This window comes from Abramis brama (assembly GCF_963993115.1).
Source record: "Abramis brama genome assembly, chromosome: 11".
NCBI classification, from domain to species: Eukaryota; Metazoa; Chordata; class Actinopteri; order Cypriniformes; family Leuciscidae; genus Abramis; species Abramis brama.
The window spans coordinates 13,075,481-13,091,549 of NC_139973.1; the positions used below are offsets into that span (position 1 = coordinate 13,075,481).

The following is a 16,069-nucleotide window of genomic DNA, read 5'->3' on the forward strand; positions in this document are numbered from 1 at the left end:
AAACCTCTGAAATAATTCAATTAATCAATTTATGTTTTGCATCTGAAATGCTTCTTTGTCAGCGTGATTTGCATCATAAAAAACTAAACTGCGATGGAGCTGAGAGTCTAAAGCTTTTTTTTCTTTTCATTTAATTTCACCATGGCTAGATAAAATATATGCATTATATAGCCATCACCATGGCTGCAAAATACCACCATACATCACCATGGCAATTCTATATGGTCTCTCTGGAACTGGAACAGTGTCACTGAATGTAACGTTGTTCTTCTCAATCTATGAGGGCTCATGACACATTTAAGTGTCAAACATTTTATTTTAGTAATATCTCAGACTGGCCAGATGTTATACGCACTATTCTTAAACATAAGCCTACATATGAAACAATTATTTTGATTGTGTGCATCATGGGGAAGCCACAAAATTAATCTACCTATTTAAAGGGATAGTTTACCCAAAAATATAAATTTTGTCATCATTTACTCACCCTCATGTTGTTCCAAACCTGTATGAGGTTCTTTCTTCTGTTGAACACACAAGAAGATATTTTATAAAATGTTGCAGACAGCTGACGGTATTTTTTTAGTAGTATATTTTTCCTACTATGAAAGTCAATGGCGACCGTCAACTGTTCAATTATCAACATGTTTTTTTAATTATCTTCTTTTGTGTTCAACAGAACAAAGAAACTCATACAGGTGAGTAAATGATGACAGAATTTCCATTTTTCTGTGAACTATCCCTTTAAGGTAGGCCACTAGGCCTACTAAAAACAAGTCACTTACACTATCACCATTTAAATAGTACATTCAAGTATAGACAGAACAGTACAAAGATCAATTATGCATATTCATTATGAATATGAATGAAACATTAAAAACCCCATTGCCTTGGGCAACCACTATTCTATAAAATATATATTTGAGGTTTCAAACTACCCTCTCTGTAAAGAAAAAGCCCTTTCTTTACAGAGAGGGCTTTTTCATTTAAAAATAAATATAAATATAAGACACTATATGTAGGATTTTTTTTACTATTGGTTTGTGAATCTGGTTGAAGAGGCCACAAATGATCAAAACTAGAGCAAAGCGGAATAAATGTGGCAACACTGGTCCCTAGTGGTTGACAATGTGAAGCACTGACTTCTGTTTTGAATAAGAGCCTTTCACTTCCTGCCTGAAAACTCAGAAAACCCAGAAAATACTTTCATGCTAATTTGTGGAATTTGTTGTCTTTTGAGGTGACTTTATTCTAAATCAATAATATTGTGCTCAGTTCCATGTGCTTGCATAAATAAAAAACTGCTCTCAAAACAACACTTAAAAGTCAAATTAGTGTAATTTACTAAATGCCTAAAATGATGTGGTATACAATTCATAAATATACATCTAGACAAATATTTGTATTTTATGTAATTAAGTTTGCATTCAGCCATTGAGGCCTATGCCTCACTGTAGCCTACCTCTTCTTAGCCTCTTGTCTTTATGCCCCCTCAAAAGCATCTTGTCACAAAACTTTCTTTAGCTCTCTAATACAATGTGACCAAGTATGCCTATAAAGCTTTTCGTATAAGGATAGTTAATCAAGATTGCTTACATTTGATAAATAAACTGCAAATAATTGCTTAATAGTAGCCAACAGATGAGATGCCCCAGCCTGCAGTTCAAAGGGTGTGAACTAACTCAACTCACACGTTTGTAGTACGTTTGTGCTCTATTGTAAAATATGTACACTACAAGTTAAAAGTTTGAACACACTTCAAAAAAGTGTCATTCTTACTCATACTCGTGTTGTTCCAATCTTTGAAACACAGATTAGGATATTTTTAATAAAACCTGGGAGGTTTAGAGTTACAACCATATATTGAACACATAACATATAAACACGGAAGGCAAGGCAAGGCAAGTTTATTTATATAGCACATTTCATACACTATGGCAATTCAAAGTGCTTTACAGAAAGGAATTAAAATAATCACAAAATAAAAGCAAGGAAAATTAAAAGTTATAAAAGAAATTAAAAGAGATATGATACAGTTATAAAATTAATTAAAAGAGTAAAAAGATTGTGCATTCATCACACGTGAGCTTTTGTGTTTACCACAATTACCTCTGGTGTTTTTATTTGATTTGATTTGATTTTATAATTTTTATTGCCTCCACATTATGCATTAAAATCATGTAATGTACACCTAGCCATGGATTATCCCTAGCTATTTGATACTAATATATTCATATTTAAGGCATTGTGGGTTGTCCTTTGTCAAAGATAATCGGTTATAGGTAGGCCTAAAGAAATGCAACAATGGACACATAAGACACCATAACATACTAACATCATAACACAATTTTACTTACTATATATTACATTTAGTACACATAAAAAACTAAATTCAATATTAAAATATAAATATAAAAATTCACACATATATAAAATGTGTGTGTGTGTGTGTGTGTGTGTGTGTGTGTGTGTGTGTATAATTTACTAAATACCTAAAATGATTGAGTATACAATTCATAAGTAGGCTATACATCTAGACAAATATTTGCCATTAAGTTTACATTCAGCCAATCAGGCCTATACCTTATTGTACCTTGTTTTTAAGCTACCTCAAAAGAATCTGGTCAAAATAGCTTTCTTTTGCTCTCTAATACATACACACACGCACACACAAACTCTTTCTAAGAAAGTGCCTTCTTGTACCATGAGTCCAAACATCTGAAACCTAAAAATAATCTGCCATATTTTTAACACTGACCATGTAACTCCCTTGTCTGAAAATACTCAGGATTTACGCAAACTTGTGAAGTTCATGCAGTTTGATTACTGCTGTCAAAGGGTGGCATCCCAAATAATATAATAAAAATAATTTTGAAATGTAAACTCTTCACCTAAATTGTTATGCTCATAATATAATAATTGTATTCAGGCTTGTGGACCCTACAATGTTATGAAATAAAGGCAATAAAGAAATTATGTCTTCAGCTTCAATGAAAGATGCTGTTTGTAAACTCATTGCTACTAAGTTCAAGTGAAAGAGAAAAAAAATCACAGAGCAATAGTCTCTGTCTCATCAACTGGTCTGAGTATAATGGACTTAGTATAGGAGAAGTGAGTCAGGTTGACCTGGGTGTGCAGTCTCTCCTTTTGCTCCAGAGAACAATATAGTGAATAAGAGAATTTGGCCAGCACCACAGTACAGCAGATTTCCACCAGCAGCAATGTAGTGTAATATATCATCAGTTCTTTGCATGATGAGTACTTGTGGATGGGAGTAGGTCTTGAGAGAGTAGGCTGAGGAGAGCCAGTACAGATGAAACTGCTATGCGTGGTGAGAAAAGGTTCTGTTGTCCTTGTAGTCGTGCTGGGTGGTAAACTGGTGGCTGTTGTTTTTTGACTTGTAATAGTGGTGGGGATTAATATAGTTGTAGTTGCTGAAGTTGTCGTAATTGTTGTTTGAACTGTCGATGTGGTGGGAATCAATGCAGTCGTCAAATGGGTAGTTGTTGGTGGTACTGTGGTTATAAATGTGGTGGTGAGCTCTGGTGTAGTTGTCATGTGGGCAGTTGTTGATGGTACTGTGGTTATAAATGTGGTGGTGAGCTCTGGTGTAGTTGTCATGTGGGCAGTTGTTGATGGTACTGTGGTTATAAATGTGGTGGTGAGCTCTGGTGTAGTTGTCATGTGGGCAGTTGTTGATGGTACTGTGGTTATAAATGTGGTGGTGAGCTCTGGTGTAGTTGTCATGTGGGCAGTTGTTGATGGTACTGTGGTTATAAATGTGGTGGTGAGCTCTGGTGTAGTTGTCATGTGGGCAGTTGTTGATGGTACTGTGGTTATAAATTTGGTGGTGAGTTCTGGTGTAGTTGTCATGTGGGCAGTTGTGGGTGGTACTGTGGTTACAGATGTGGTGGTAAGAACTGATGTAGTTGTCAAGGGGGCAGTTGTTGGTTGAAGCGTAGTTATTGATACCGTGGTGGGGACTGATGTAGTCCTCAGAGCTGTAGTTGTAGCAGTGGTGGTTGGTGTGGTTGTGGTTGGAAGCAAAGTTGTGAGTTGAGTAGTTGGTGTTGTGGTCATGACTTGTGTGGTTGCCTGGGTTGTTGTAGTTGTTTGAGTTGTTACTGGAATTGTTGTTGGAGTAGGTGTGGTTGTTGTTTGTAAAGCAGTAGTTGTTGTAGGTGCTGCTGTTGTCGAGGTTAACTTTATTGTTGAGACTCCTGTGGTGTGCAGTGTGGTCATGGGAACAGTACTTGTAAGGACAGTGGTTGTAGTTGGTAAAGTTGTGAGGCATATTAATTGCTCTTCTGTTAAAGAGGATATTGATTGATTTTCCAGGTCTTTTGGGGACTCACAGACATCTGAAGGTTTTGATTTAATCTTGTCTTCATTGTTCTTTATCCATTCAAAGAATGGCAAAAGGTTACAGTCACACTGCCAGGGATTCTTGTAAAGGTATAGTTTATTGAGTTTTGGAAGAGCATCCAAAACATCTCCAGGGAGGCTTTGTAGTTTATTATTTCCCAGTTTAAGTGTTGAAAGAGACTGAAGTTTTTCAAAGTCCTTTTGTTGTAATGACTTTAAATTGTTATTTTGAAGATTCAGTTCAGTCAGTTTCTCAAGACCTTCAAAAAAGTCTCCAGATATCATTGAAAACTGGTTTGATGAAAGGTCTAACTTCTTGAGCTTCTTAAGTGGGCTGAAAACTCCATGTGGTAAGTCAGTGAGATTGTTATGGCTTAGACTCAGTTCAGTCATTTTAGGCATTTCTCCAAAAAGGACAGTGGGAAGACTTCTAAGTTGATTGTTATGCAGAGTCAGAGTCTTTAATGAAGAGAAACCAACAAAAAGATCTGGCTGCAGTTCAGTCAAAAGATTGTGGTCTAGATAGAGTTTGGATAATTTACTTTTGTGTGGAAACAAATCAGATTTTATAAATGAGATTTTGTTGCCTTGCAAGGCTATCTCTTTCAGATCAGGGAGAGGATCAAAAATCCCATCAGGCATAGAGGTCAGCTGGTTCTCATAAAGCCTGAAAAGTTGCAAGTTCTTAAGTTTGGAAAAAAGAGATGTCGATACAGAACTAAGGTTGTTTCTTGCAAGATGAAGAAGTCTGAGATTCTCTAAACTGTCAAATGTCCCCTCCTCAATAGAGCTAATCTCATTCATATTTAGACTTAGTTCTTGAAGCTTTTTTAAATAATCAAATAACCCATTTTTAAGGCTATGAATTTTGTTATTTTTTAGAACAAGTCTTTCAAGGTTGCTGAGATCCTTAAAAACACCCACAGGTAATGATGTCACATCTGTGCCAGATATCTCAATGGTTGTGACATCAGGCAAACCCTCAAAGGCTCCGACTTCTATGGACGTAGTTGAAGTACCGAGAAATTCGATTTTCTTTATTTGAGGGTTTTTAGAAAGAGCTCCTTTTGGTATGACAGGAATCTGACTGTTTACAAAAAATATTTCATTGGCTCCATCTTTAAATTTTTCGGGGATTGCTGTCACAGTTTTGTCATACACGTCTTTATTTTTGCAGTCTTCACCTGGTTGACATATATCCTCAGTGCAGCTCCAGTGCAAGTGCACAAGTATGTAAATGAATACCAGTGCACTTTTTAAATGGATATGCCTGTTGAAGAACAAAACATTAACACCAAATTTAGTTTTTAGTTCAAAGCCATACAAAGCAAACTGTATAGCCTGAAAATCTAAAATAACTAAGATAAATTATGTTCCCATGACTCAGGGACACAGGGCCGTAAGGGACATGTCCCCCTTAATAATTAGAAACAGACACATTTTCTCACTCAATATTTGATTCTTTCGATCTGATTTGGTTATTAATGCTGCTCTGCTGCACTAAATTTTTAGGCTGCTCTGCCCCAGCTGTCTATAGGAAACCAATTGAAAAAAGGCACCTCTCACTGCAAAAAAACGCATCAGGTGTGATCGGGGCCTAACAGTGCTCATCAATGTCAGAATGATTGAGATGGCAAATCAAATCAAAGAAGACAGGGCTTACTGTTCACAGAAGACAAGTACAAATTCCATTGCAACACTTTAATTCAGTTGCGTGGTAAGGTCATCCAAAAAATGAAAATCCTGTCATTATTTACTTATTATTTTAAGTTGTAACAAACCTGTTTTTATTTATTTCTTGTGTGGAACATAAATATATATTTTGTAGAATGTGGGTAAGCAAACAGTTTCTGGTCCCCTATTGACTTCCATAGTATTTTTTATTTCTATACTGTGGAAGTCAATGGGGACTATTAATTGTTTGGTTACCAAATTTCATCATAATATCTTCCTTTATGTTCAACGGAAGAAATAACTTCATGCATGTTTAGAACAACTTGAGGGTGAGTAAATAATGACAGAATTTTCTTTTTTGGGAGAACCATCCCTTTGAAATAAATGAATAAATAAAAAACAATAATTTCATAAACAAACAAACAAACAAATAAATCTCTTACTGCTTACAAGTCACTGAATTTACACCAAATCAAAATTGTTTGTAAATATTATTTTTTTATTTATAAATAATGCATACAAATAAAATTATTGTCTGAAAAAATAAAATGTTTCCTTTCCTTCACAATACTGAAAACTTGTTTCTGTTATATTCCTGACCTGTTTTTGTAAAATAATTACACTTACCTGCTCATCTCTATTGAAGCTGAATTACTTTTCAGAATGTGTTCCCAGAAGAAAATATAAATATATGTGTTGCTCTACTCTTATCTACACATCCCAAGTGTTTACTGCATGGCTATAAGGCAGCAGAAAGGGTGTGGGCAGTTCATTTTCTGTTTGAAGAGATAAGAAAGTGGAACCATCCAACTCACTTTCCAAATGTATCTCAAAACACAAATATTTAGAGACATTTCTCAGTTTATTTAATTCTCTTATGTTGTCTTTTTTATCTTATTTCTTATCTTTATCATTTTGTGGGCATTTTTAGACTGTTCATTTTCTTATTTCTTTATATATTTAAGCATGAATATGTCTCTGCAAAGTTGAAATATAGATAAAAGTCCCCTAAATAGCAGCAGAATTTCTTAGATGGGAATATAAGATTTTTTTTTTTTAAAGACTACACTAATTGTTGGTCTCATAATATCAAATTGTTAATGGCTAAATCATATAAATAGAATGGAAAATAACATTGGCAAAACATATGTGGTCATGTGTTTGGTTTCATTCAGAAATTGCTTGTAAACAATTAATTGCAAAGAAATGGCAAGTAAGACACTGAATTAAAGTCTGAAATAGTATTTAATTGTAGAAATGTGGTCCAATAATCTTTGTTTTATTTACAACTTTGAAATATTTTTCTTTTGCTATGAGAAAAACAAACAAACAGAATTGCAGAAAGTGTAACCATGGACAGTGACAAGAAAGGAAATACAGTACAGTTATTCATGTGTTACACCACTCATGAGGGTTAAGATCATTAATTCAAATCTAATCAGCAATGATTTACATTTTTTTTTTCATAAAAAAAAAACTGGTAGTTAACAACTTTGTAGTTTTTTAAATGTAATAAAAAATGTTTTATTATGTATCAAGAAAGAAAGAAAATAACACATTCCTTTGCCTATTTATAGAAAACATTTGTCCTCCATAAATCCACTGATGAATGTTAAACAATGAAATAAAACAATCAGCCTATAGTTTATGGAAGCTTTTGTGTAATGTTAGATAACCGAGTTGGTATTTCTTTGACGGTTCAAGTCTTGACTGCCTCGCTTGTTCCTCCTCCATAACATACAGGCAATGAGACTGACAATGACAGCAGTGCAGACAATGGCTACAATGATAATGATTTTGTCTTTGGATAGACCTTGACCCATAGAATCACCTCCACTTGTGTCCTCTATTTCTTCTGAGACTGTTGTGGGGTCTGATGCCGGTGCAGAGGTCATTTTGGCTGGGAAAGTGTGCAGTGAATGGTTGACCATAATGTCATCCTCCATCAGCTCTCTTACATTTCTACCTTTCAGGGATCGAGGAGTATCACAAGTAACAAACATAAGGTTTTTCACTTTCTCTGAATACTGTCCAAGCCAATCCCGAAAAGGGAGTATATCATTGTCACACCTCCAGGGATTTTGAGAAAGTTTCCAACTAATGCAAATGGAACTCAACTTCCTCAAAAAGAATAATTTGAATTGTGCCTCCTTAAAAAAAAAAAAAAAAAAAAAGCCTCTTCTGACCTTTAATTATCACTGGTAGGTAATATCTCTTCTTTATTTCTTCTAAAATCAATGATCAACCCCTTGGTCTTCTCCTTCTCCTCTTCACATTCAAGTTTAGGAATTTTTTACACCATGTACAAAATAGAAAAAGCCACCGCTCATCCGTCAAAAAAGTCTTGTAGTGAGGTGCTGCTAAACTAAATCATCATTGAAAATTGTACAAATACAGCAGCCGCACACTCAAACACTGTGCAAAATCAATTTATTAGCAAGCTTTCGGTCTTGCGACCTTCTTCAGGCATACAAACAAAGTGAATGTGGCCATACAAAAGGGCTCTTGCCAATCACCTCTCCTGATTGCATAATGCCAGACACCTGTGTTAACATGGCTAAGGCTACAGGGATAGGGAACATGGGAAATGTAGTTCAACATAGCCTATATCAAGTATAGCCTTAGGCACAGGGTCTACTGAAAACAAAAAACATAAATTACATCAAAACTTCAAATTGATAAATACATTACAAGATTACATTGCATCGACACAAAATAGAAAGAAAACACTATTCTATGCAGATATCAGGATATGACCATCATAGAGCATAGAATAGTCTATAGTGATGAAATTAAAGAAACACGCTCATATCAAAATCGTCATTGAGACCCAGTGGTTGTAGAGCTTCTAACATATAGATCCAATACAGCTCTCTCTGACATAGTCGCCTGTCAACATCACCCCCTCTCTGAGAAGTAACCTGTTCTATTCCCTGAAACCTGAGGGAGGATAGAGGATGCGAGTGGTTATTAAAGTGACGGGCAACAGGATAATTCATATCATTTCGTCTTATTGAACTTTTGTGTTCGCTGATTCTTTGCTTCAGAGGGCGAGTAGTTTTACCAATATAGATCATATCACACGTGCATTTAAGCATATATACAACATTTTTAGTGTTGCATGTGATAACCCCTCTTACTGGAAAAACGTTCCCTGTTCTAGGATGTGTGAAAGTGTTTGTTTTCCACGTATTGTGGCACTGAGCACAGTTACCACAGGGGTAATTTCCATGTTTGAGGGGAGCTAAAAGTGTCTGTCTGGGACTTGGTAATATATTGGCTCTAACCAATTTATTTCGTAGGTTTGGCCCTCTTTTGTAAACAAAAAGGGGTGGATCTTTGAAATGTTGGATGAGAGCTGGGTCTGAGGTCAAAATGTGCCAATATTTAAGGATGGTACTCTTAAACATGTGAGCCTGAGGGGTATAGGTGGTAATACAGGTTACTGAAAAATGGTTTTCTTCCTGGATACTCTTTGTCAATAAAATCTGTCTTGGTTTCGACAGGGCAGCCTGATGGGCGTCCTCAACACACTGAGCAGAATAACCCCTTTCAAGAAACCTTTGTTTCATTTCCAAAGATTTTTCTATGTAATCATCAGAATGGCATATGCACCTCAGTCTATAAAACTGACTCTTAGGTAAGCCATTTTTCAAGGCTTTAGGATGGGCACTACTTGCCAAAAGGAAGGTGTTACGGTCAGTGGGTTTCCTGTATAGTGTGGTAATGAGGCCTCCATCCTTTAACTCAATCCACATGTCAAGGAAAGATACACGTTGTAGATCATATTCAATTGAGAATTTTAAATCAGTATAGACACCATTCAAAAAAGACAAACTCTAAGAGTTCTTCCCTTTTACCTTGAAAAAGACCTTGTTAACACAGGTGTCTGGCATTATGCAATCAGGAGAGGTGATTGGCAAGAGCCCTTTTGTATGGCCACATTCACTTTGTTTGTATGCCTGAAGAAGGTCGCAAGACCGAAAGCTTGCTAATAAATTGATTTTGCACAGTGTTTGAGTGTGCGGCTGCTGTATTTTTACAATTTTCAATGATGATTTAGTTTAGCAGCACCTCACTACAAGAGTTTTTTGACGGATGAGCGGTGGCTTTTTCTATTTTGTACTATTGTGTTCCACCTGCCCTCCGGACTTGTGCATCTAATCAACATGACATCCTTCGAAGAAATTAATGCCCATGTACTTAACAGGGCTGAAACTTTTGCCTTCTCACAAACTGATGCAGAGCGGATACTCTTTAAAACCACACACTCCCTAGAAAACCATCCATTGGCAATAGAGGAGACAAAAATCAAGCTCCTCTGCCTGAAGAAAAAAGAAACACGCCTTCAACTCCATGGATATGCACTGAGTACTGGCGCAATAAACGCATTCCTCAAGGTCTACGCATACAGAAAGCACCCACCATTGGCAAGGAATCAAAAGACTTTGTGAAAAAATGGTGTGAAATCTTGAATAAGTGCTCCATGGACTTGATGCTGCTAATAATTGAGGAGGTTACAAAGCAAAAAGAGGATGTTATAAAAGACATTGAAAACCAAGAAACACTAATAAAGGAGAAAGTTGGTGATGACATCTCCCAAATCCTTGATTTGATTAAACAAACTTTGAAAACCTTTGAAGATGGTTTGATGACCACCAAAATCAGAAAATACAAAAGGGATGCTGATGACTACCAACAAGGAAAGGTCTACAACTTCCTGTGTTCTGAAGACACCCAACCTTCCTCCAGGAGACGCCAGATCACTCAGCAGAATGAAACCACCTCAGCTGAGAGTGACATCCCCACTGACTCGGACTCCTCCTGGGGTTACCAGCGTCCTAAGGGGAGATCACAACCAAAAAACGACCAAGGCAGAACAAGAGGAAGACGAGACGTGGGAAGAAGAAACGCAGACACCAGGAACAGGCCCAACACGCGTATGTGTGTGAAAACCCGGTAATCAATCTCTCTAACAAGGTACTGACCATGCATGAACTCTCTGCTTTATCTAAAGGACTAAGTTTTGTTCCTACATGCTCAGTTGATTCTTTTGAAATTAAAATAGATTTATTTCGCTTTTTTAGAAAGCTTAAACTGAAGCACATGTTTGGTGATCATGATATGCAAAGATCTGATAAATCTGTTTTTAGGAACAAGAGTAAATTCCTTCCTACCTAAAATTCTACTATTCAAACATTTTGCAGAGTGGTGGAAAAGGAAATTCTGGACAAGTACACTAGAAACTATTCCTATTCTAATATGACCTATCATGAAAGATTGGCCATAGAAGAACTCTCTAGAGATAATGACATCATTATCAAACCAGCTGATAAGGGGGGTGCGATTGTAGTGCAGAATATGGCTGATTATAAAAAAGAAGCTTATCGCCAGCTAAATGACGAACAGTTCTACAGGAAGCTTAAGGTTAATCCTACTTTAGATTTTCAAAAGAAAATTCTTAATGTCACGATCATGGCTTTATCTTTGAATTGGATATCTAAAGATGTGTATGACTTCCTTAATTGTGAACATCCTGTGATTCCTATATTCTATATGCTACCTAAGATCCACAAGAGCCTTATAGATCCAAAAGGTCGACCCATTGTGGCTTCTAATGATTCCCTTTTGGAACCCTTGTCTAACTATGTGGATCACTATATTAAGCCGTATGTTTCTAAACTTCCATCCTACATCAAGGACTCACTGATGTCATTAATAAAATCTCAGAAATTAACGATCTACCTGGTGATATTTTTCTGGTCACATTAGATGTAGAAAGCCTCTATACAAATATACCTCATGAATGAGGATTAGATGCCTTAGGTTTCTACCTCCAAGATCGCACTGATTTCCCCCCCAGTGAATTTATTTGTGAATTGGCCTCATAGTCCTTAAGCTAAATTACTTTTCCTTTGTAGGGGAGTTTTATTTACAGCTAAAAGGTACCATGAGTAAGGTAGCATCTATGCCGGTGAACCGAACAATGGTATAATGATTCAGTTCGACTCCCAAGACAAGACGATGCTCACCCGACTGGCCAATAGGAACGTGGCCCCGCCCATGACACAATTTTCACAGTGAAAGCAGAATCCTGACACGAGAGCAAGAAATTGCATCGAGAGCAAAGAAAAGCGTTTTGAGAGAAACACTTTTTTTTTTTTTTTGAGAAAATGTTTTCACACTGATAGCAAAAATATATATTTGAGAGTTTTTTTCAAAGTATTTTGAGAGAGATTTTTTTTTTCACAGAAATAATTTAAAAAAATTCAAATTTATATTTTTTTATGTTCTATGAGAAAATACTTTCTCTCAAAACTTTTTTTAGTGTCAAATATTATTATTTTTTGCTATTGGTATGAAAACTTTTTCTCTCAAACATTATTTTTTTTCTCTCATGAAATGCTTTTTTGCTATCAGTGTGATAACTTTTTCTCTCAAACTTTTTTTTCTCTCTCAGATCATTTATTTTCTCGCATGTAATAAAGACACAATTCTCTCTCCATATATCCCCTTTTAAACCAGCGCATGAACGCGCAGTTATCTCAGATAACTCAATCCAGCGATACTAATCATAAACAACAGAACCCAATTAGCCGGATCATGATTAGCACGATGATATCATCTTGGATGTGTCATTTGATCTCGGATGTAATAAGCAACGTACGAAGAACGAGCCCCAGATCACAGAATGGCAAACATCCAGTCTCATTGGAAATATGTTACTCTGACTACATTTTTGCAGAACCTGAAATAGGGATCTCCCAGTCACGTGACCCCTAGCCGCTTGTCAGCCATTTTGACGGAATACTTCAGCGCACCTACATACATGAGAATGCGGATTATCACATGTTTTATGGCTGCGAATTGATTAAAATAATGAATAATGGTCACTGTATTAATTATCTTGAGCCTGCTGAAATGTTCCTATAAATATATTTTCTTTCCAACTGTGCAATCTGAATAAAAATATTCCCATTCCCATTAGCATTTTCTATTCCGTCAAGATGGCTGCTCCAAATGGCGTGACGTCACGCGGGACGTCCGTACCTCCTGGTACGTTTCCCTGCACTTTTCGGGTGAAACGTCCACAAGAGGCGCTAAGGGGTATTAATTTTTCTCTGTTCCAGATGCGTGTTTATTAAAAGGTTATAAAAGCGAAAATATGAGTAAATTATGTTCAGTATACACTCATTTTAATGTAAATTAGGAATTATTTCCACGCTTTTAAGGTGCCACAACAACCCAGTCTCACAGCAGTTCTTGAAATGGTCACGTAATTTAGTCTATTGATTCGTGACACGGACACGTTTATTTCGTTATTTTTGTGATATCAGGATGTTTTTTAAACTAATATATTTCAGTGTGAAGCATCTTTCGTGATCGAGGCACGATTCTTTCTGCCTGTCGGGCTGCAGCAGAGAAGCTGTTTAATCAGCATTTATTCACGAGATCTTATGTTATCATGGTTTATGTATTTTTATTGATATTTTTAAAATTATATTTTATCAGTAGGAAATCGCGCTGAAGAAGTCTCGTTCCGATTCATCGCGATATTTGGCATCAGTTCACGTGTGCCAGATGTTGGTAAGTAGTAAATACACTATTCTAATAATGTTTGATACAATGCCTTTTCTGTTTGTCGATATTAATCAGATTAGCTCACCTTCAGTCACTGCATTATATCTGTCATCGCCACGGAGGCTTTGCGTTTCATTGCTTTCTAATTCAAAACAGGGTGATTAAACACTGTCTGTCACGTGACGTGCTATAATAAGCCTACTTCAATCAGTTAATCATTCATATCAGATTTATAGTACAATTAGTTCCAAAGTTGTATTTGTATTAGAAGCACAGTAAAAACAACACTTACCATCCTTTTACCACAGTAACATTAGTTTTACTGTGATAAGTGTAGTAAAAGGACAGTAATCACAAAACTTACCATGCTTTTACCACAGTATTGATAGTTTTAAAGTGATATTTGTTGTAAATGCATATTAACCACAACACTTACCATGCTTTTACCACAGTAACCCTAGTTTTACTGTGATTGGTGTAGTAAAGGACAGTAATCACAAAACTTACCATGCTTTTACCACAGTATTGATAGTTTTAAAGTGATATTTGTTGTAAATGCATATTAACCACAACACTTACCATGCTTTCAATGCTTTATAATGTAACATCCAATATTTGTAAGGTAAATCAGTACTTTTTCCTTTAAATAATCCTATATATTATACATAATGATATTTTATTTTCTCTTTTTTTCAGCTGAAAAGACCAAAAGGACCTGTCGGACTCAGTCAGCCCATTATTGTTTGAGGAGAAGTAAACGCAGGAGACGGACCGCTGCATAGGCAAATATTCACAATGGTATGTATGTGTTGGTTTTAACCCTAAATCAAACATTTTATCAAGCATTTGCTGTTTCTTAAACCTTTTCTTACAAAATCCATAGCCCAATCAGTGCGAACATACTAGAGTTGGGGAACTCGGACTCGGACTCGGACTCGAGTCCAATTTTTAATGAACTCGGACTTGTCACGCACTCGGATGAATTTGTACTCGGACTTGACACGGACTCGGACATTTTAGACTCTGAAAATTTGCCGAGTACAGTCGAGTCCGGGCACTGGAGGCAGCGCCGTTTCTAGGCATAGGCAAACTAGGCGGTCGCCTAGGGCGCAAACAGCTGGGGGGCGCCATTGAGAGCCCCCACCACACCAAGAGATTTTTGCCCAAGCAAGTTATCCACATCTTCCCATGAGGCACTGACATTCTTGTCTGTCTCCGTGTCTTCCTTGGTCTTCCCTGTCTCCTGCATCCTCCTGGTGGTGTCCTCTTCATCACTGTGTTTGGGTGTTGTTGTTTGGGCATGTGTAGGATGTGTCCAGCGAGGTGCACCTTTTGCTCTGTCAGTTTCTGAAAGTCTTCATGTGGAGTCCCACTCCTCCTCAGGATCTCTTTGATATATGCAGAACCAACATTGAAAATAGTGATCTATCTTTTTCCATATTGTTAAAGCATTTTGTTTTCTCTTTTCAGCTTCATAAACTGTACTTTATGTCTGCCTAATACCTTTATCAAAAACGTGTCAGTGCTCATCAGGTGTTTTGCTAAAGGACATATTCATTGCAAAGTTACAATAAAAGTGACCAATAATCACAAGGATATAGAATGAAAGTTGAGAATGTAAAATGTTGTGCTTACGTTTTTGCCTATTTGTTCTTTAAAGTGAAGTATTTTCACATAACAAAGTTGAATCTCATCTCTTGGTTTGTAAAAATATAACTTCATCATAGCAATTTTTTTAACATTACTGTATGTGTCACTATAATGGATTACCCCTGTATCTGGATATTTTTAATTAACTTATTTTATACTGTTGTGCAGTAGGTTTGGCGCTACATTTGTTCTTTAAACAGTTTGGCATTAAATATTGGAATATGCTTTCAAAATTGTGCATTCATTGTGCTTTTGTCTTTTTTAATATAATTGATATACCTTTGATATACTATACATACACTGTAAACGTTAGAAGCACTTTAGTACATGTAATTATCTTTAATTAAAATACTGCAACACTACCCTGCTGTAGGCCATTGCTTAGAAAAAAGTTTCTCTTTCAAATTTATGCATAAGCAAATTTGTGTCATTGATCATGTGAGCTCGTTTTTGGATGGTAACCACACAAAGGAGTCTTTTGTTTTTAAATATGAGTTTGATAATTTAATTAGAAGGAATACATGTTTAACAGCCTAAATATAAAATATTTAAGGTATATATCCCTGCAGCCGGAACCAGAAGAGATCTGTCATCATTTACCATAAATGGGCATGTAAGTGTGACGCATCTGTTCAGCTGGGTTGTTATTGGCTGTGACTTTATTGCAGAACTCGCTGTGATTGGACAATCGTTTAACCCATATAAAACGGCGCTTCATGTTCCAAAGTATATTTTGGTGGTATTATTACGTTAGTTATACATTAAGTTAACTATAAAGTGTCTCTATGTTGTGATAAAT

General features: G+C 36.2%; 2 protein-coding genes and 1 long non-coding RNA gene across 3 annotated transcripts; 1 reads left to right on the plus strand and 2 right to left on the minus strand.

The window, feature by feature from the left end:
* Positions 1-1,891: 1,891 nt before the first annotated feature.
* On the minus strand, positions 1,892-6,782 carry LOC311092842 (uncharacterized protein). The gene is made up of 2 exons (XM_084129808.1): positions 6,667-6,782; positions 1,892-5,635 (listed from the first exon to the last, which is right to left on the minus strand). The coding sequence occupies exons 1-2, from the start codon at positions 6,672-6,674 to the stop codon at positions 3,049-3,051; spliced, it is 2,595 nt and encodes an 864-aa protein (XP_083985934.1). The 5' UTR covers positions 6,675-6,782; the 3' UTR covers positions 1,892-3,048.
* A 775-nt stretch (positions 6,783-7,557) lies between these two features.
* Positions 7,558-9,797, minus strand: LOC311092742 (SLIT and NTRK-like protein 3; the record flags this gene model as incomplete). Its single annotated transcript, XM_084129688.1, has 2 exons — positions 7,558-8,225; positions 9,720-9,797. The coding sequence occupies 2 exons, from the start codon at positions 9,795-9,797 to the stop codon at positions 7,707-7,709; spliced, it is 597 nt and encodes a 198-aa protein (XP_083985814.1). The 3' UTR covers positions 7,558-7,706.
* A 348-nt stretch (positions 9,798-10,145) lies between these two features.
* LOC311091788 lies at positions 10,146-14,418 on the plus strand. Its single transcript, XR_014608169.1, has 3 exons — positions 10,146-11,019; positions 13,552-13,626; positions 14,317-14,418. It is a non-coding gene; the product is annotated as an uncharacterized lncRNA (long non-coding RNA).
* Positions 14,419-16,069: the final 1,651 nt, after the last annotated feature.